This window comes from Linepithema humile, chromosome 5 (genome assembly GCF_040581485.1).
Source record: "Linepithema humile isolate Giens D197 chromosome 5, Lhum_UNIL_v1.0, whole genome shotgun sequence".
In the NCBI taxonomy this organism is placed as follows: domain Eukaryota; kingdom Metazoa; phylum Arthropoda; class Insecta; order Hymenoptera; family Formicidae; genus Linepithema; species Linepithema humile.
The window spans coordinates 22,332,632-22,352,858 of record NC_090132.1 but is presented as its reverse complement, the minus strand read 5'-3'; the positions used below and the strand labels follow the sequence as shown (position 1 = coordinate 22,352,858).

Genomic DNA, 20,227 nt, shown 5'->3' with positions numbered 1-20,227 from the left:
TTGAACAGTAAAAATTTTAAATTTTGCTTACGATGAGATGTTATATTTATCTGTCAAGGAAATGCTTGAAAGAAAATACTTAAGAATTCCTGCTGTATAATTCATAATCATAAAAAATGCTTACGTATGAAGAACAAATTAGATTTGTAAATTTTATTGTGATTGACAAAAAAATTACTTTCTTATACAGGATCTTGATTATGAACTGCGAAGACAAGGAGGAAGTGCATACGTTGGCCAGCGATTAGCTAGTGGTCCACCGACAACGGAGGAAGTTATGGTACATGAATCTCCTAAAAAACAGCGGGCAGATTTTCCACAAAATGTGAGTACAAAACTTTATAAAGTAAATATTACCTTACAAAATACTTTCTCTTTGCTTAAATTACATCAATCTGTTTCCTGTGTCGATAAAATTTCATACAAAATTAATAATATTTATTTTTATGAAATTAGATATTTACATTTATAAATATTAGCACGATAAGCAAAGATATTTGTATTATAAATATTATTGTTAACAATTTTTAAATGCAAATGTCAATATTTGGAAATTATTTTTTTTTTAGTAGCATAATTTTAAATATAAATTTGTATTTATGAAGATAAAGAGAGAGAGAGAGATAAATGAATAGAGTATGTGTCTTTGCATTATGTGCTTGCGATAAGCTTTTCCACATTTCAAAATGAAGAGTAAATATTCATGTTTGTATTTTATGTTCTTTTTTTAGACGGGTGAACACGAAAACAATTTCCTAGACCTGTCAGTAGGTACTGGTAGTAGTGAAGATCTTGGAGAAACTGAGGTCGGTTTACAAGTAGGACACTCACGTAATTTTACGCTGAGTCCGGAAACGACCGACTGTGACAGCAATTGCGGAGATCTCGATAGCGAAGTGTCCCTCATGATGATGGATAATGAATTAATGCCAGCAAGTGGCCTTCTCGGATCGGTCGGTGATTTGGGGAATAATTCGGATTCCCTGAGAATATATACTAGCATGCCGGTGTTAGAAGACGGCCTGTCCAGCGGACACGCGAGCGATACTGACAACAATAATCCTACTGTGATGCTCATGAAACGGCAAATAAACGAAATAGAAAAGGAAATCATTCAGAGAACTCGTAACGACATGTTAGGCACAAATGAGAATGATTCTGGAAAGGACGTCAGTCTGAATGTAACGAAAGATATTTTGAACACGCTAAAGACTACGTCCCCTGATCTGTTTATCGCGAAGAAAGAAAATTCGTACGATACGAACGAGTTACAACTCGACGGACTGGATCCATTGGGCACGCCACCGCCGCCGGCGCCTCAAGGACGGCAAAGTGTATCTCTGGAGGTGAACTGCGGCGAGGTAGAGGCGGCTATTAAAGACATTAGGATGGCACTGCAAAGAACTAAAACTCTGCCTGTGAAGTCCCCGTCCGAAGAACCGCCGGAGCCGAGCGTCAGTCCGATATGGATACCAAGGTATCTTATGTTCTGCTTTCCGTCGATAAGGGTATTCCAATGGTTATATTTCTGTCCGATATTTTGCCTCGGTGCACTTTCTTGCTTGCCGCTGTAAATTTTCCCCTTTTTATCGTGTCGAACATACGTTTGGGATACCCTTTAGGATATCTCGCTGTTTTGCATGTAAACGCATCTAACTAAGATGTAGTATAATGGATGGCAGGCGGAGAATTTGTATGGAGAGCAATAGCGAGGAATCGGATGCGCGCCGCGTAGGCGACGAAGCCGACGTGGAAATTGAGGAATGTCCGGATGAAGAAGAGGCGGATACCGATCTCGAAACGGATCGGTTACTTGGGCAGCAGAGAACGGACGATCAAGGATTTTACGACGACAAGGTTAGCTCATATTTGACGCACGACATTAAATTCTACATATATTATCCTTACTAATCACATTATATCTATGGATCCTATTTCTCGTTTATATATAATATCTCGTTAAACGGATCTATTATTACACGCGTGACAATACATGCACTGTAATTTCCTGCTAGGTAATATCGAAATGGTGCCAATGCGTTTAAATTTAGAGAAATGAAAACTCATACGAATATAATGCACTTTTCCTGTATTCTGTGTGATTCGATGGTGCTGGTGTTCTACTAATATTGTCTTGGTGTTATGCAGGGGTGGAGGAAGCCTAAGACTAGGACAATGTTACCACCAATGAATGCGAAAGTCGCTACTCCAAAGCAAACCCCTCCCAAAACCTTGAGTGTCGCCCCGATAGAGACGCTAGCACCTTCCGAGCCCATACCCTCGACGTCTACCTCGATTTCCCCTCCTCCCGTAGTGTCTGTTATACAATCGCCGTCTTCTAACGAGTGCGAAGTAGCCACTCCCGCGCAACCTACATCGAGTCCGCAGAAGACCCCAGTTAAAAACTCTCCCTCATCCCCTCAGAGCCTCAAGGAATCCAACAACAAGGTGAAAAAGGTGCCCTTTCAAATGCTACCATGGAATCTGTTTTATTTAGAGACTGTAGATATCTATATTCCCAATGAGCTGCGATAAAACAGCACATATTGGTGCATGTTAATACTATTCTTCTGTTGCTAAACGAGATATATATTTTAATCAGCTTAAATGCAATTTATATCACGTATCAATATCTAAACATGTTTTCTGTAATGATATTTTATAGGAATTTTCATGGTTATTGAAACATTTTACTTATTAATATTACACAAACAGAAATAATTTTTCTGACAACTTTTGAAAGAATTAAATATTTCTTTCATCATAATTGCTAATTAATTTGATAATGAATGTTTAAGCTGATTTTTTTAAGAAAGGGTATTCTTTCAGCGTTATCCAATTGCTTAATTTTTTTTCCATGGCTTCTGCTTGTTACGCTTATTTCAATTTGTAACGAAATATAATTTTAATATTAAAAAAGCGCCTATTTGATCATTTTATGTTAACAGAATTTATGATTACATTTTTTATATTGTGGTTATATAGAGAAATAACGCAATGATAATGAATGAAAACGCTTTATACATAATATCTGTCCATACTCAGTAGAGCAAAATAATTATTCATTATTTTGCAAAAGTGGTAACAGAGCGGTAATAGTAATAGTGATAGTGTTAATTCTACTTAATAACACTATCGCTATTACTGTTACTGCTCTGTTACTGCTACTACTATTACTATTACTACTATTACTATTACTACTATTATAATTTATTTATAGACGTAAATGGGAACATGTTAATGTTTATCGACTTTGTTATATGGCAGCTACTGCATGGTTAGCACACATGTTTAACAGCTTAAATGATTACATTTACGAGATTGATATATACAAGAATTAATTGTTACTTCTTGAAGTCTTATCTGTGCCATTATGTGAAGTATATTATGTCTGTTCTGATTTCCAGGATAAGGAGGGAAAGAAAAAGAGCAGAAACAAAGAAGGTAATGTCACATTCTCATTATATCTTTTATTATATTATATCCTCAAATTATATCAATATAATTTTTTTTTTTTTTTTTTTTTTTCTCTATTTTTTAACGATTTTCTAATTATTAAATATTAATATAATATTTCTTTCTACTGCTTGCGTTTTGGATCGATAAACACGGCGTTTGTTTCTATCCCTTTTTATATGGTAGGTACTCTTTTTACATCTGCATATATTTTATAACAATTAGGACATTGCTTAATTAATAATGCTAATACTAAAGATTATTTGATTCATAATTAAAATTCACTTTTGCGTGATAGTACTTAACACTTTCAATTATCTCTGATTTCTTGAAAATTATTATTATTATTATTATTATTATTATTATATTTTTTTTTTTTTTTATTATTTTTTTTTTTTTTTTTTTTTTTTTTTTTTTTTTTTTTTTTTTTTTTTTTTTTTTTTTTTTTTTTGGTAATGAGACGTATTTCTAAATATATAATTTATACATGTTGTCTGTGTTTAAGAGAAATCTGTTTATCTGTTATCTGTGTTTACTTGGAGTTTTGAAAAGTATGTTCAGAACAGATATCTTTACTACTTTGTAATTCTTGATAAGATCAGTAATTATATTGATAAGTTTTCGGTATTCGGAAGTCTCGCAAGTATGTCTATGACATTTCATTTTCGAATAACTGCATTTCACAAGTGTGCAGTTATTTGTCGCATATATAATTATATTAGAAATTAATCTGATAGAACGCAGTATAATATCGATACAAATAATAAAAGTGGAAAAATTTTATGTGATTGTAAGATCAAAAAACTTAATAATTTTGTGTCATATGACAATATGAAGATCTTGACATTGACTGAAGATTCGAGTAAAGCAGAAGAGAATCTGCTTTTAAGTACTATATCGATGTCCTCCATCAGGCTACCTCGATGTTCCTTCGAATATTTGACTGCTTTCGGCACATTGAATTGTGAAAAGAGTGAGATTCCAAGTAATGCTAATTGGTACATTTCTGCGACACTTTCAGACTTGTTGGATGATCCCTCAGTGTTGATTGAAGGAGTCTTGTTCCGCGCGAGGTACTTGGGATCTACGCAACTGGTATGCGAGGGTCAACCGACGAAATCGACTCGAATGTGTCAAGCGGAGGAGGCCGTTTCTAGGATAAAGGTAAATATGTGAAAACGCATTTTTTTTCTTATTTTGTCACGTTATCACGAAACTGATATTATTTCCCTTGATCTGATTATATACTTCAGTTACGAAAGATGTGTATATATCTACGATTATATACTGATATGTGTATATAAGAGCACAACTTATATATCTCGTGTATAAATAAAATATATATAAGAATAATTTTTCCCTAAATATTCGCGAAGCGTTGAAAAAAGATTATTGAATATAAATTATTAAATGTGATGTAAGTCACTGAAAAATGACATTATTTTCCTAGAAAGTTTATTTTAAAGAGCAGTAACTACTAATTAAGTGAGCATATCGTGATCTGATAGATAATGCATCCATAGAGTAAATGATATGTTGTGTTTTGCTTAGATCAGTAGCACTAAGTTTGGAAGATGCATTATATAGTTAAAACAAATATGTTAGATCATATTGACTAGATGTCCTAACTGTAAACTCTTCCATGATTATTGAAACGGAAATTGAGTATTAAAAAAGGAATATCTTAGAAGGTGTAAAATCTTTTCAGGGACTATTAGAATTAAACTACGATAAATAATAATGAAATTAGCAGCATGCTCTGAATGCTTTATACTATTTTAATTTGCTACTTAATTTGTAGTGAACAACAGTGCAATATTCTCATCTGCAATATAATGTATTTCAATGTTAAAATTTTTAACTTTTTGAGGACTTAAAACTGTGTAATTTCTCGGTGCAATCGCAAATCAAGCGCTATAAAATATTGTGATAATTGTGCTGTAAGAAATTCGCGCATTAAACCAGCGCGTCAATTGCAGAATGCCATTGCTTCGAAACCATTGATTCACCTCAAATGGTTAAAATGCTGAAATCTTAAGTGATTAGTTAAACCTGAGAGTTTTCTGCAGGAAAGAGTACTGTCCACTAAGTCGCATCTCATGCGTGACTCTCGCTTGTACTTTAATTCCATAGATAAAGAATATGTTTCATAAGATCCTAGATAGTTTCCAAATATGTTCTAGATGGTTGTCAATACAGATCATGTTCATAATATCTACTATATTTTCACGGTATTTCATACCTTTACTGACAACGATCTGTTATATATATCTTCTTCCTTTTTAATTAAACTTTATGATTTATGGTGTTGATCAATCTTTCAAGGAAACTGTCGATATTAATTGAAGAAAACAGTGAATTCTTTCCTCTCGCTCTTAGGTTCTGCTCATAGGCAATCAAGCGTCAGCATTTAGATAACTTTCTTCTTCACATATATTTGTAAATATGTACAGAAGAATACTCTTGTGAGCGATTAAATAACGATTCTTTACACGGTGATCAGTTGCCATTATCTTAAATGCTTTTTTTTTCGACAAAAATCTGAATGCTGATTTTTATCTATTTATCTGATACAATTAATCTAAATATAATTGTGAACTGGCCGTTGTGCAAAGAGGCCTGAATGTTTCAGTGTAGCGCCCCCCTTCCTCACATCACCAACACCACCACCACCACCTGACCACCGAACACTGTCATCTTCTCAGTGTAACTTTGATGTGATTTCTGTGTCTATCTATCAATCTTTTTCTCTTTTTTTTTTCTCTGCGATTTTTTTTTTATTATACCTGTTATCCGCTTGCTATATTTGCTTCCTCGTAGGTTCTTGATCGATATATTTTATGCACAAGAGATCCGTACTCGCGGAAGATATTGGTCTACTCAATAACTCCATTTTCATATTTTATATCCAAGAAATTGCTGTGTAAAATAAAGATGAAAAATACCAGACAACACGAAAAGCGAGTCTAAGCGCAATGCAACATTAAAGAGAATATGATGGAAATATCAAACCATTTTATTTTAATCAAATTTTCAAGTGGAAGAACTTTGATATAACATTGAACTTGAAATTTCTGAAAGAACGTGAAAGATAATTATAATCAATGAGACAGCGATACTATGATATAACGGTCTTCATATGACAGTATCCTGCAAGATTGAATATTGTTAGTCGCTTACATAATATTCGTTCATTCAATTAGAATTTTACAATATTGTAGATAATTTTTTTTTTTTTTTTATAAAATCTTATTACAGCATGAAGTAAGATCTTATATAGTTGAGTAGACCAGGATTGCGGAAACGAAACGTTTCTTTAGTTTCTATCGTTGCGAGAATATTTTAGTCACATTAATCAGCAATCAAAATCTGGAGAAGTTATGCTTTTATGACCGAGCACTTGTGAGAATAACTTCATTTGATATATGAATATATGATCACAGAAAATGTAACGTCGATTAGTTTTTTTGAATAGTATATGCATGACAATTGATTTAATTGCAAGGTTGCTAAGCTGTGCTCTAGTGTATACAGTATAATAATAAGAGAACAACAGTTCAAGGATTAAAGAGAGTAGGTTAAAAAAAGGATTGCTTATTTTGAATAATATATGAAAATTTGTTTGCGCTACTAAATTGATTTTTCGATGCTACCGAGTAAATATATAACTTGCGCTTGATGCTTTCGAATATCACTGGACAAAAGGACTTTCCTTATGTTTGCATCTCAAATCATACTCAGATCTTTGTACTCGCTTATGAAAAGGCTTTGGAATCGAAATGAATGATTGCGAAAAATAATCAATAATTCTACATGTCGCTTTGAATTGCTTATATTTCTTTGATTCTTCGTTCTCGACATGGCGCAATTAACTGAAGAACTTGGATTGCTTATTGCGATAAGAGAGCCCCTATCATCATGCTTCGAGTTCTGAGTTGCTAGATGGAAAACACTTAAAGAGTCGGTATACACAACTTATACCGCTATTAATAAGCACTTGTTAAATCGCAATCGCAGCGGATCCGCGTATATACCCGTTTCATCGAATCGTTTTACCATTTCCGTAACGTTACGCTTGCACGTTGCACAGCTTCTGAACACCGTGAGCTTTGTTCGAAGGCAAAAAAAACTGCATAACGAGGGTCACATCGTACGCAAAGGTGTATGCTACCGAAACTAATGCATTTTATATGTGTGAATGACTTTGATCCGGTATATACAGTATAGACGACACAGAGCATGACCACTATGCATAAGGAAAGTAAAGACGTGTATTGGTCGTTAGCAACTCAAGAACTCATGAACAATTGGCTCTTTGCCTCTCGTTCAGTCGGTGGTGCGTGGCAATGTGACTAGCAGAGCCTTTGTTTGTTTGTTTGTTTGGCGCGTGCATAACGGAAGGATGATGGGCCAGTGCCGATGCAGGCAACACTCTTAAACTATGGGGGGCAGCATGGGTATGGTCGCTGCAGCATTGCCTCGCAAGGAAGCCTAGAGGAGGACGAGTGCGACTCGAGCGAAGAACTTATAGGAAGCGCTTCTGGTGGGGGCCAGTCCGAGTCGCACGCACTTGGAACCCAGCCGAAACTGGCCCCGATCAGTAGTGGCTGCTTGGCGTCCACAACCGTTTTCAGACTACAGTTTCTCGGGTCGGTGGAGGTGGAAGAGGAAGGGGGACGTAAACGGCGTAAGCGCCTTAAGAACCACATGGTGGAGGAGGCCGTGACGAAAATAAAGGTCCGCCCTCATTGCCCTTCATCCCAGACAACCCCTTCGCTGTAAAAGTCCGACTGACTGCCCTTTGACTCTTAAAAGAGCAGTCGCGTCCGATCCGTTTCATCCCTCTGTTTATTTATACGCCGTAGACCAAGATTTTACCACCCTGGTTTTCGTCAGCTTGACAATTTGATTTTACTCGGCGAGTACTCACAGCAATATCCCCACAGTACACTCTTGTTTACTTATTAAACTCGTATAATCCGCACTTTGTACACCCCTCATAAGTCGTAGCAACGAGTTTCTCACAAGTTAGATGTTGCGATCGGTTAGGTTTTTACCTTCTGTCTCTCTCAAACTCTCAGGTTTGTCATAGCGCCGATTCAATGATTATGCTCTCTTAACTCGATACGATTTACTCTACAGTACCACCGTTTACTTATTTTTATTAGCGATTAAGCGTCGAGTTTATTTAACATCCATACCATTTGAATGTTGATAATTAATTACTTGTTATTTCTACTCTGTTACACATGCTGCTTTCTTACGATAGGCATTGGTATGTATATGCAAAATATATACGGTATCGAAAATCTGTGTGAAAACTAGAGCTCTCTAAATGAAATTTGTGTTTTCAGGCACCGGACGGTGACAGTCAGCCAAGCACGGAGGTAGACCTTTTCATTTCGACGGAAAAGATCATGGTTCTCAACACTGATCTGAAGGAGATCATGATGGATCACGCATTACGCACGATTTCGTACATAGCGGATATCGGCGATCTTGTAGTGCTAATGGCGCGGCGACGCTTCGTGCCGCACGAAATGGAGGAAGTACCGAAAATTAACCGAACTCCCAAGATGATCTGTCACGTTTTCGAAAGTGAGGAAGCTCAATTCATAGCACAAAGTATCGGACAAGCGTTCCAAGTAGCTTACATGGAGTTCCTAAAGGCAAACGGGATAGAAGATCATAGTTTCGTGAAGGAAATGGATTATCAAGAAGTGCTCAATTCGCAAGAGATATTTGGCGACGAGCTGCAGATGTTTGCAAAGAAAGAAATGCAGAAAGAGGTAAGTCTTTTTACCGACTCGAGAATGATGTAACTTACTTGTTAATAGGCAGAGAATCGTGGGTGCATTTTTGCCGCTTCGTTGACGCGATGAAAAACATCCTTGTAACATTTTGAACATAATGAGAAAGGATTTTTCTCCTTTCAGGTGGTGGTACCGAAGGCGAAGGGCGAGATCCTCGGCGTTGTAATTGTTGAGTCTGGATGGGGCTCTATGCTGCCAACCGTAGTCATAGCTAATTTGGCGCCGGCCGGCGCCGCCGCCCGTTGCGGACAGCTTAACATTGGCGATCAGATAATAGCGATTAACGGTGTATCGTTAGTCGGCTTGCCTTTGTCCACGTGTCAGACTTACATAAAGAATTCCAAGAATCAGACGGTCGTCAAGCTGACTGTCGTACCGTGCGCGCCTGTAGTCGAAGTGAAAATCAAGAGACCCGACACGAAATATCAGTTAGGATTTAGTGTACAGAATGGAGTGATATGTAGTCTATTGAGAGGTGGTATCGCCGAACGGGGCGGAGTTCGCGTGGGCCATAGGATAATTGAAATCAATAATCAGAGTGTTGTTGCTGTACCACACGAAAAGATTGTTAATCTTCTGGCCACATCAGTGGGAGAGGTACGTAATGCGTGCGCGCTTTCCGCGCTCAAACAGCAGTACGCAGCGAGATTGCACATATTGCCGAAACTATTGTTTTTTTTTTCTTTCTAGATTTTGATGAAAACAATGCCCACATCGATGTTTAGGCTGTTAACCGGCCAGGAGTCTCCGGTGTACATATAAGAGAGCGTTCAGTTGCCTGGCTGATGCGTAGTGAACAGACAATACATCCGCCATCCACTACCATATTATCCGCTACTACCTTTACTGTACAGGTTACTCAATGCAAATCGCTTTGTGTTTCGATTCTTATGGGACAATTCGATACATTCACCAGCTCCTGCTTAGTAAACGAGACTACTAATAGGTACGTCGCAGAAACGTTACTAAATATTTACTCAAGCATAATTTATATGATTAATAAATGATTATCGTAAGATATACGTATAATACTAATTAATGAGATTCTCTGTAACATGAGTACATGTTTTCGGAAATTTAGCGAGATATTTTTACCAATATTTCTCACATATGCACAATGCTGACGTTTGATTTGTTCTATTAAATTATACAAGTCACGTGGCGAAATTGCCGTGATCGTTTACACGGTTAATTTGTCGTACAATTATACAGCGTGAGGCTAATAGGAAAGTATTGACTTTGAGTATACAGCAATGGATGTTACAGAAAATCGCATTATTCGCGCCAAGGAAGATGATAGGTGATGCAAATAATGCACATGATTATAAATAGCACAAAGCTCTTTACCAACAGCTGGAGCAGGGCTGGAACTGTATATTACGTAGTCTAATGACGTAGTAATATTTATAAAAAGGATCTCCCTCTATCTCTCGTGGAGATACTTTAAGCTAAAACGTTTATTTAATCTTTTTTATCTTTAAGGCCGGCGAATACTCGCGGCGTGGGCCCGGGTGTATTAATTTGTACTAAAATTAATATCTACCGTAGTAAAACTTCGGATGCGTAAATCTCGTGATAAATAACGCCATAGTAATTATATAGAAGAGCACAGCAACACGTTCTAGACGACAGAGATTTTTTAAACGAGTAGATAAATTCGTTTTACAGTGTATTAAGGAAGACTTTCGGCAAGGATAAATAACCTGTGTATTTGCCGAACGGAAATGTCATTAAGTGGATCTTGTATGCCTACATACTACTTCATCGACGCTGTCCTATCGTATTAATACTCGGCTGTAATCAAGCACGAAAACTATAACATAGTACATTCGCCGCATGATATTCATTTTCGAAGCGACGTTTCCAAGTCCTTCAATTCGCACTATGCTTCATAAATACGTCTCTATCATTCGCGGGAAACTAGGCAAGTAAAAAAGCTTCAGCTTTGCACAATATCTTAATAAACGTACGTAATGTAAGTATACAATTTTGGGATATACGCATTTTGGGGGGAAATATGACTTGTCTCTTCGTTTCTCGCGGATAGTAGTAAATTGTAAGTTTATAAAAGTCATTCTGTTCCTAGCAATTCACATTCGTCACTCGCTTCTTCGATCATACTTTGATAAATGTTGAGAAATGGCTGTGTATTTAAGAGTTTAGAGTTTTATAGATGTAAGATTGCACTCCACTTAGATATTTTAGAGAGTAGGGACCCTAAACTTTGGAATCTTATACCTTCTTTTGATATTTCAGAGAATTTTTTCGGAGAAGAAGTTCTCCCAACTCGCTTTAATGAAAATTCAATTATCGCTATTGAATTCTTAACTCCAAATTTCTGACACAAATTATCTCGACAAGCTTTCACATTGCCAATTTTTTCTACACTTATCAATTGAGTATCTAGACGTCTTTTTAGAAATTTCCAAGGTGATGCATGCTGACAATTTGCGAAATAACACCTTCAAGCAAGCTCATTTCCTTGCATTCAAGCATTACTGACTACTTTCGACTGTCAGTGATTCAATTTTATAGAATAAAAATTTCTTTTAATCTATTTATTTTTCGTAGGAGCATTCGAAACTTGCAATTGATAAAGATAGTTGTAGTAATTATTCGTAAAAAGGATTATAGATGCATCTTATCTGCATCAGCTTGCAGTAAATTTTCACTCGCCATGTATAATACATGTAAAATATGTAAAAATTATACTCAACTTAATGTGGCTTCACTGCATAGGCATACAAAACGAAATCTAGCTACTCCCGACTTATAAACTTTGTCAATGGAAAATTCCTTCTAAAATAAACAGACTGACTCTATGTGTTACCGAATAAGGTAAAGTACTCAATCCAGAAACTTCATTCACGAGAGTCGTACCGTTAAAGAAAAAGAAAAAAAAAAAAAAAAGAAAACGTCCTCTTCTATATAAATACTATATATGCCATAATAATCTAAGTTTTATCTATTTTTGCTGAAGATTTCTCACTTTTGAGCTATTCTGCTTCAAATATCAAGAAGTGTGCGATGATACAAATTTTGAGATTCCTGATGTCTGATAAAATTTCAATGCCAAAGTACATTAAATAATAAGGCGTAACAACGGAATAACAAAATATGTATAATTTTCGATGGACGGAAAATTATTCAGATTTTGTCTGAGAATGTTAACTATTTCAAAATGGCGTATTCTGATTTGCAAGAAATCAAGCTTGTGTTGTCTTCACTTCTGATATCAGATATATAGAGCGTTTAAAGATGGGATTCAGGATTTGGTAGAATACTCATTAAATTAAAGAAATGTGTAATAAACATAAGTTGAAGAATTGAAAATGAAAGCAACCAGATTATCTGTATTATTAAAACCGAAAATTGTGTTTCAAACTCAAAAATTCTTCAATCTACGTTGACTAGATATTATTTGTTCAGTTTGATGAGTATTTCATGTATCCCAAGTACTGAATTCCTCCTTTTAAACAATTTGTTTTAATCATAGAATTTATGTGTTCACGTAATAGGTACATGTAAAAAGAGTCAAACTCTCTTTTAGAGAGAAACCTTAATTTTGTAAGAAATACATTGGCATTTAATTTCAAAATTTTGCAAGATTTAACACGGGCATCTTTCTGTTTTGCTGATAGAACAGATGCTAATTATCTGTTTTATTTATTATTTCAAAATTTAAGTTGACTCTTCAATTACTAATATCTTGAAAGATCTCTAATTTGCCATTGACACGGCATTTCGTACGGAACAATTCTCAGGCACACGAATGAATAGCGTGTATATAAAAATGTTTCGTTGTCTATAATTACTTATTGTACTGTACATCGGAAATCGGTGTGCATTGGAAAAACCTCAAGAGGATAGTTACGTAGGAAGTGTCTTGAAATGTATGTATAAAGATATATGGTAATTCTATTACCTTCATTGGAAAGGATAGCGGAGAGCATATTATGATATTGCATATCATGAGAAACTGATATATCATTGTGGGCTAGACCTTCATTCTTTATGGACAAATATCTAAATGAATACGCAGAAAGTAACCTTTGCGGCGAAATCACCAGAATCCTAGAATAAATGACGATTATATATGTTAGGGCGAAATGGATTTTGGCATAGAAATTTTAACCATATATTCGGTGAGCAGCAGAGCGGTATGAATATAATATATGGGATCAAACAAGATGTTATATATTGGGTGGCTGAAACTTATCTAGTCATTACGCTAAGAATAAGATGAATATATATATATATATATAAATAAATATAAATATAAATAAAGAAAAGTATATATATACATAATAAGAGTTAATACTCAGCCATCGCAAGCCACCCTGACTGAATGTGTCTAGCCACATTTTAATAATAACATCTGCAACTTGTACTGTCAATCTGGCCTTGCGTGGTCATTGCATGTATGTTCATTAGAAGCGAAATTTGATATTGAATCGCCATTATCGTTCGCTGTCTCGAATTTCGAATAGATTTTTTTTCTCTTTCAATAATTTACAAGTATCTACAGTTATTAAAGTGTGGCTTGTATTGTGAGGTATTTGTAAATTTAAATTGATAAATAGGCCCATTAATAGGTCATAATTAATCGAGAGCCATTAGAGCCATTTAACATTGTTTGTTGATATTCTATTGATATTGTTCACGTAAATTTTTTCTATAGAATTCTTTCCTAACTTTTCTACGATTATTGGTAAATTATATATAAACGAATGCGAAAGGAGGTCTAGCGAACCTGTTCTGTTTAAATTTAAATAAGCATACAATTAAGTTTTGTCATACAATTATTTCCGAGCATTGTAAAATATTTGTATCGTGCTTGTATCTTAACAAAGCCATTGGCGATCATGACGCCTGATTTACGGAAACATTTAGTTAATAACGAGATATGTTTTACATAATTAAGTCTCATTAAATAAAGAATGATGATCGTGCAAAGTCAGTATGAATGATAGATTCAAAATTGCAGCCAGAATTGTTATGAAATAATTGAAAACCCAGCCATTCATATAACAAATAAAAGTAATTATATCTTACACATATATAGAGCTTGCGCTATAGCTTCACCAGTCATGAAACATGCTACAAGATATCATGACTGTCTTTATCAATGTTTGTGAGTGTATAATAAGTTATAAACTATAAGTGAGCTATTGAATGTGTATATGGTATATGCTAGTCCATATTAAGATACAATAAAATGTAATTTTGAATTCAAATCTAGTTATCTATCACTCGGACTTTGGAGCACAATACGATGCGTCGTTGAAAGCAACATAGCTTTTCCTTCAGTTTTCTTTTCTCTTTTTTTCTTAAAGGCTTTATTTCTTCAAAATATTCCACATGACATGTGAAGCAATGAGGTATATACATTATGAAGCGTTCATAAAAGCGGTGTAAAATTATCTAAACTATTAATATCGTGGGAAAAGTAGGAGCACCGATAAATTACTTTTTTTTTTTTGTAAAATCTAACAATCCTTGCCCCTTCCTATCTTCTTAATATTGAGTTAATATGTTGATAAATACATGGATGCATTTTCTTATTACAAAGATATGGCGTATCATTTAAACCTACGTTTTCATAAGAAAAGACATGACGTAATTATGCCTTTATTATTGTTATATTGTTAACTTCTAGATTTTATTTTCAACTTGGAACGCAGAAGACTAAAAATAAAATGAAATTTTTAATCAATGCATGATAAAATACTTCAATAGACTAATGGAACGTAAGGAAAGAGGGAATTAACATGCTTCAGATACATAGCTAAATAACGATAACTTAATGAAATGCACATTCGTTAACATTGAATTTTTTTGAAACTTAATTATTGTTAATTCACGAACGTTCATTATTCTACAGTAGCTTTTCAAAAATTTCACATACCATATATTGGCACAACATAATATAAAATGCGCGTACAATAGAATAATAACTCTATATATCCCAAACTCTTAATAATAATCTCTTTATTATTGCAGATTATCTACAATTGTTTTAACCTATCCCCGTGTCCTTAGATTACAGAAAACCTCCCTATTGTAACAATTAGTAAAAAAGGCTCATAATTCCCATTTTTCACAAGATATTTATATACCAACTGGTTGTATTTTTGTTCTCATATGGTTGTAATAAAACGTACGTTAGATAAAAATCACTGACGTTAGTTTTATTATAATTTATTAAACCAATGGTATGTTAAATATTTTTTTCTATCGTTATATGCACTATTCCTTTGCAATCACCTTGTTATAAAGATATTGTTCCTATTACTCTGCTATTTGTTTAATTACACAATGTGCAATATGTGTAAATTTAGCTATTTTTGCATACATTAATTCTTGCTATAATAGTTAAAATCTTAGCAAATGGAAAATATTTATGCACAACTGTTATATTATTTTACATCGTTCTCCGCGTAAGCAATCGTCGTAAAAGAAGAATTTTTACATACGGGGACTGATTTTCTCTACAAAGGAATTTATTATTATATGTACTCATATCTTAATAAATAGAATTCGTTTATTATAAGACAATAAAGAACTTTTCTATTCTTACTTATATTTACATATTAAGCAATTAATTGGCAATTATCACTAACATAATAATGGAAGATTTCTATTCACTTGTAGCCCTTCTCTTTGGAGCAAACCAAATATATTCGAAAATGTATTTCTCTTTTTTATCGTATATTGAAAATTAAAAAGCTTTTATTATAACAACTTTCCACACCTCAGATTCCATCAATAAAATAGCTGCGGACGTCAGAAGACGGTTAAGTTTTCATAGATTGAAAATGTTCGTAGCTTCTTTGATATAAGACATATGATAAATAATAGCTCGTGTAATTTTATAATGCTCCTTCTTACCATTTTTTCTATTCTAAATATGGTGGAATACTTAAATCTATTGTGTATTAGACAGATAACCAGTTAGTATATATGATAAACTAGTTTCTTAAGAAAAAAATTTATATGTTAAAACAAACCTTTCAATTCCATTATTAAATAACATATTAGGAGAAAAGTACAAATTGCAAATTGTACAGATTTCGTAGCTATACAATGAAGAAATTGTATGTCGCATATTTTTTTGCTTGATACAATTTCAAACTCGTAACATATCTCGTCATTTTCACGGGAGGGAGGCTTTCTTTTGCAGATGCGCAATATTAATATAGGAAGATATTTACGCAGTTTCTCAATGAGCGATTGAATAAATCCAACAGTAGTTTGCATTCCCCTACGATATATAGAAAATATCCCATTCTGTTTTACTCTTACAAAACTTTTATTATTTTTATAGCAAAATTGTGGACACAGGTGCCGGATACGCAATTGGTGCGGGTAAGGTGATCAAAAGTCTGGGAAAGGTAGGAATAACATCGCTTTGCTTTGTCGTGGGCGATCTGACAAGGCTGAGATCAGTTGTCCATAGCGTATCTTCGAGTCCATTCTTTGGCATTACGTATCGCTTCGCTTTCGTTGACTTTCCAAAGTTCAGCTACATCATTTGCCAATGGATCATCGGGATTTGGCGCACTTAGAAGTGCTTGTATAGACAGCAGTACTGTTCTGATTTGGAGTGCCGGACTCCACTTGTCCTTGAGAATATCCAAGCAAATTCTACCCAATCTACAGATAAAATAAAAGTAATTTTATTAAATATATGTGTGTGCAAAACATGTGCAAAAAATTAACATTTTGAGACAACTTATTTGTCGTTTTTATCTTAAGTAATCTGTTCTACATAAATATTTATAAATAATTTTAGTTACATATGTAATATGTGATATACACATATGTGTAATAATTATCTATATCTCACATGCTTTACTATTTATATGATGCATACAACAAATGCTATAAATTTATTGAAAATTACACAAAACTTATATATTTAATGATCGCAATACATTTATTTTTATATTTACCTGTCTATATTTGGATGATATATTTTTGTAATGAATCTAACTTTAGGTGCGGACATTGGATAATCTTCTGGTAGGAACAATTCGAGCTTAAACAGTCCACCTTCAAATGGCGAATCTTCAGGTCCCGTTACTATTACGTGAAAATACCTAGCATTTGTGTCATCTGGTACCGCACTGATACCAGGAACTGGCTCTTGCATTAATCTTTGAGTTTCTTTAATAATCCTTCGTGGTAACGCTGCCATTGTTTATGCAAAGGACTGTGAGAAAAAAATTTGAGAATGTATTAAACTTTATACAAACAATATAAAACATAATAAAATATATAAAATGTTTCGACAAGGAAGACTTTACTTAAAATTTGTTGGAGAAAAGTTTATCTGGAATTGCAAAACTTTAACTCTTGAAGCTTTGATCGTAAAAATTCTTCAATTTCTCATTTTGTAAATTCAAAAAACTTGTCAACAATGCCATGCTTAAATTTTTCTCTATTATCTCTAAATAAAAAAAAATTTGTACTACAACTCTAATCAGTATTACAACTTTAAGAATCTGAGTTAGAAATTTATGAACAAAGTAATGATACAACAATGAAACGTACTTTGTGTTGTTATTAAAACTTTACAAAAATAAGATACTTATGTATTGTAAAACAATATCCATATTGATATTAATGCAATTTTCTATTGTTACGAAACCATTAATTAACTTGTGCTAACTACAAGTGAGAATATGTATAGACACGCTGACGCGAAATATTGTCTCAAGCAATATCGTCAGCATCTCTCGCGTACCATTGGGAACTTCTCCCTCCTGCTCCTTCTACACAAAACACAATGCTGACCGCCAAGCGGACATATCACACCGCGATTTACAAACCGTGTCCGGATATCCTGGCATGTGTCGAGAGACGGGGATCAATGGTCTTTTTCACGGCACTTGTTGACGAACGAACGACAATCGGCTACGAATTGACAGCGTTGACAGCTTGCCACACCGAGTTGAAGCACGTATCAAATGCATATGTATATGATGCGTGTGCGCCTGTGCATGTGTACGCGCGCGAGCGCGCAGTGCACAGCATGTAGTACGTATAAAATGTATGCGTGTAGGGTCCACGGTATGCGTTGCCAAATGTTGGGGCGGGATATCGGGGAAATCGCATGAACGCAAATCCGTTCACTCGAATCTCGAGCACGATTGGGCACGTGATACATCCGAGGCGTACAGATGATTTCTAGGGTTTCGCCGAGGGAAGAGCACTCGGGGGGGGCCTCGCGTTATCCTCATAAACAAAGGGAGTCGTGTAACGATTCCAGTATCCGAAGATTGTCGTGTCGGCGCGATCCCGATATAATGCGCGGCTGTGATACGTACGATCTCACCGCAAATCTGCAGTCGCGTTCCGCAGCGTCTCGCACGAATCGTCTGGCAGTTTTCCGTGGCCGTCACTCCGGCCACCGTGTATTCTTCTAGAAGCCTCGAACCGTTGTCGTTGATTTTCCAAACGGTACCGCCACCGTTACTCGATTGCTCTCCTAACTAGCCGTCACCGCCACCACCGTCGTCGGCCTCGCCAGCCGACACTCTCTCGGGGGAACCGGCCGGTGATCTACGGGTGCGTGGCCCGCGGGATACTCAATCGAAGCCGCTAATTTAATTTCCACCCGTGCGTGTGGATGCGTATCGCGCGGCTGGTTGGTCAGTTGCCTAGTCAGTGGCCCCTCATAGCCGCTTCATTTTATCACGCGTTGATGGCGCTGCTACCCGTCCGCTCGAGAACCAACACTACTTCTATGCTTTCTCTGGCTTTCTTCGTCGCGAATGCTTTGCGCTATTTACATTTATTTCATAGATGGAACCATGCGTTCATTCCTCGACACTAATTTCATATTGAATTTATATTGCGTCCGACGCGTCGTCAGAAGTCAATAAAAAACTGCGTTTTCTAGGAACTTTGTCTCATTTCTAAAAAATAATTTTCTTATATATTGTATATTGAATATATGTCCCATGTTGGATGATGAATGCAGTATGAACCCTCCATTATATAACTGCAATTTTAATATTTGATAAACAAATCATTAACAATTAACATTTCCAGAAACCTTAAAAAAGATGTATAAATTATTTAAGAATTTTATCAGCATTCTAACATTATCAAAAGTAGTTCAAAAGCAAAAATAAGCATGTAGAAAGATTAAGATTAGCCGTTGAAATGGCTCCATTTTAGCCGGATTCGGAGAAATGTTAACAGGAACACAGGATGACATAAGAGCTCGCTCGAGTATCAACTAGGCGGAGGTGTGGCTTAGCAATCTCTGAGCTCAGCAGAGGGGAGCTTAGAAAAGTGGAAGCCCTCTTTGGATTGGCTGTTGCCTTTGCATGGCTGCCATATGGAGGAGTGGTTACCGCAGACTTAGGACCTTCTTTTGATTGACTGTTGCCATGGAAGCCTGGCATGGAAGCCTGGCAGCCATGCAAAAACAACAGCCAATCCCTGAGCTCAGAAAGCGCTAAGACACACCTCCGCCTAGTTGATACTCGAGCTCTTATATTATCCTGTGTTCCTGTTAAGCTGATGGCAAAGAACGAGACGTAAGCGCTTACGTCTGTCGTGAAACATATTATATATTCACACAATAGCATTTCACAATTTACGTTTTTTTTTGCCTTACCATACGTTTTTTTTTTAAATTTCTAGAAACTTTTTTGTGAAGTAATATACAAAATGCTAATTATAAATAATTTATTAATTAAATATTAAAAATCGTGCCCCTAGCTTCGATAAAATGATTATATAATATTTAATTATATCTTAATCGGTTTTAGCAGTATCAAAGTGTTTATAAAATTCTGAAATAGTTTCTATCATTTTGTTTTATCTTTCTAAATTTTATTAATATTAATTGAATTGTAAAAATTAATCACAGAAGTAAAGCAATAATTAAATATTTATCAAGAGAAGAATTTACATATTTTGATGTGTAAATTGAAAAAACC

At 35.1% G+C, this 20,227-nt stretch overlaps 2 protein-coding genes across 20 annotated transcripts in view; one reads left to right on the top strand and one right to left on the bottom strand.

Annotated features, from left to right (window-relative positions):
* Window positions 1–14,506, top strand: part of LOC105676159 (uncharacterized) — a 36,443-nt gene extending 21,937 nt beyond the window's left edge. For 9 of the 17 annotated variants that reach the window (XM_067355259.1, XM_067355258.1, XM_067355262.1 and 6 more), the window contains 9 exons: window positions 191–325; window positions 732–1,477; window positions 1,668–1,857; window positions 2,149–2,457; window positions 3,408–3,444; window positions 4,478–4,620; window positions 8,811–9,245; window positions 9,393–9,866; window positions 9,960–14,506. In XM_067355259.1, the coding sequence (XP_067211360.1) occupies window positions 191–325; window positions 732–1,477; window positions 1,668–1,857; window positions 2,149–2,457; window positions 3,408–3,444; window positions 4,478–4,620; window positions 8,811–9,245; window positions 9,393–9,866; window positions 9,960–10,031 (2,541 nt within the window). In that variant the 3' untranslated portion in view covers window positions 10,032–14,506. Of the gene's footprint in view, window positions 1–190; window positions 326–731; window positions 1,478–1,667; window positions 1,858–2,148; window positions 2,458–3,407; window positions 3,445–4,477; window positions 4,621–7,857; window positions 8,730–8,810; window positions 9,246–9,392; window positions 9,867–9,959 lie in introns of those variants that run through there. The other 8 variants (XM_067355256.1, XM_067355253.1, XM_067355254.1 and 5 more) reach the window with 8 other exon arrangements.
* A 737-nt stretch (window positions 14,507–15,243) lies between these two features.
* On the bottom strand, window positions 15,244–18,996 carry ben (bendless). 3 transcript variants are annotated; one of them, XM_012373851.2, is made up of 3 exons: window positions 18,602–18,996; window positions 17,225–17,484; window positions 15,244–16,925 (listed from the first exon to the last, which is right to left on the bottom strand). In XM_012373851.2, exons 2-3 carry the CDS (start codon window positions 17,467–17,469, stop codon window positions 16,715–16,717), a joined length of 456 nt encoding a protein of 151 aa, XP_012229274.1. In that variant the 5' UTR covers window positions 17,470–17,484; window positions 18,602–18,996; the 3' UTR covers window positions 15,244–16,714. The 3 variants fall into 3 exon arrangements, with proteins under 3 accessions (XP_012229274.1, XP_012229276.1, XP_012229275.1); XM_012373853.2 differs by lacking the exon at window positions 18,602–18,996 and adding an exon at window positions 18,019–18,501; XM_012373852.2 differs by lacking the exon at window positions 18,602–18,996 and adding an exon at window positions 18,104–18,501.
* Between the last annotated feature and the right edge of the window lie 1,231 nt (window positions 18,997–20,227).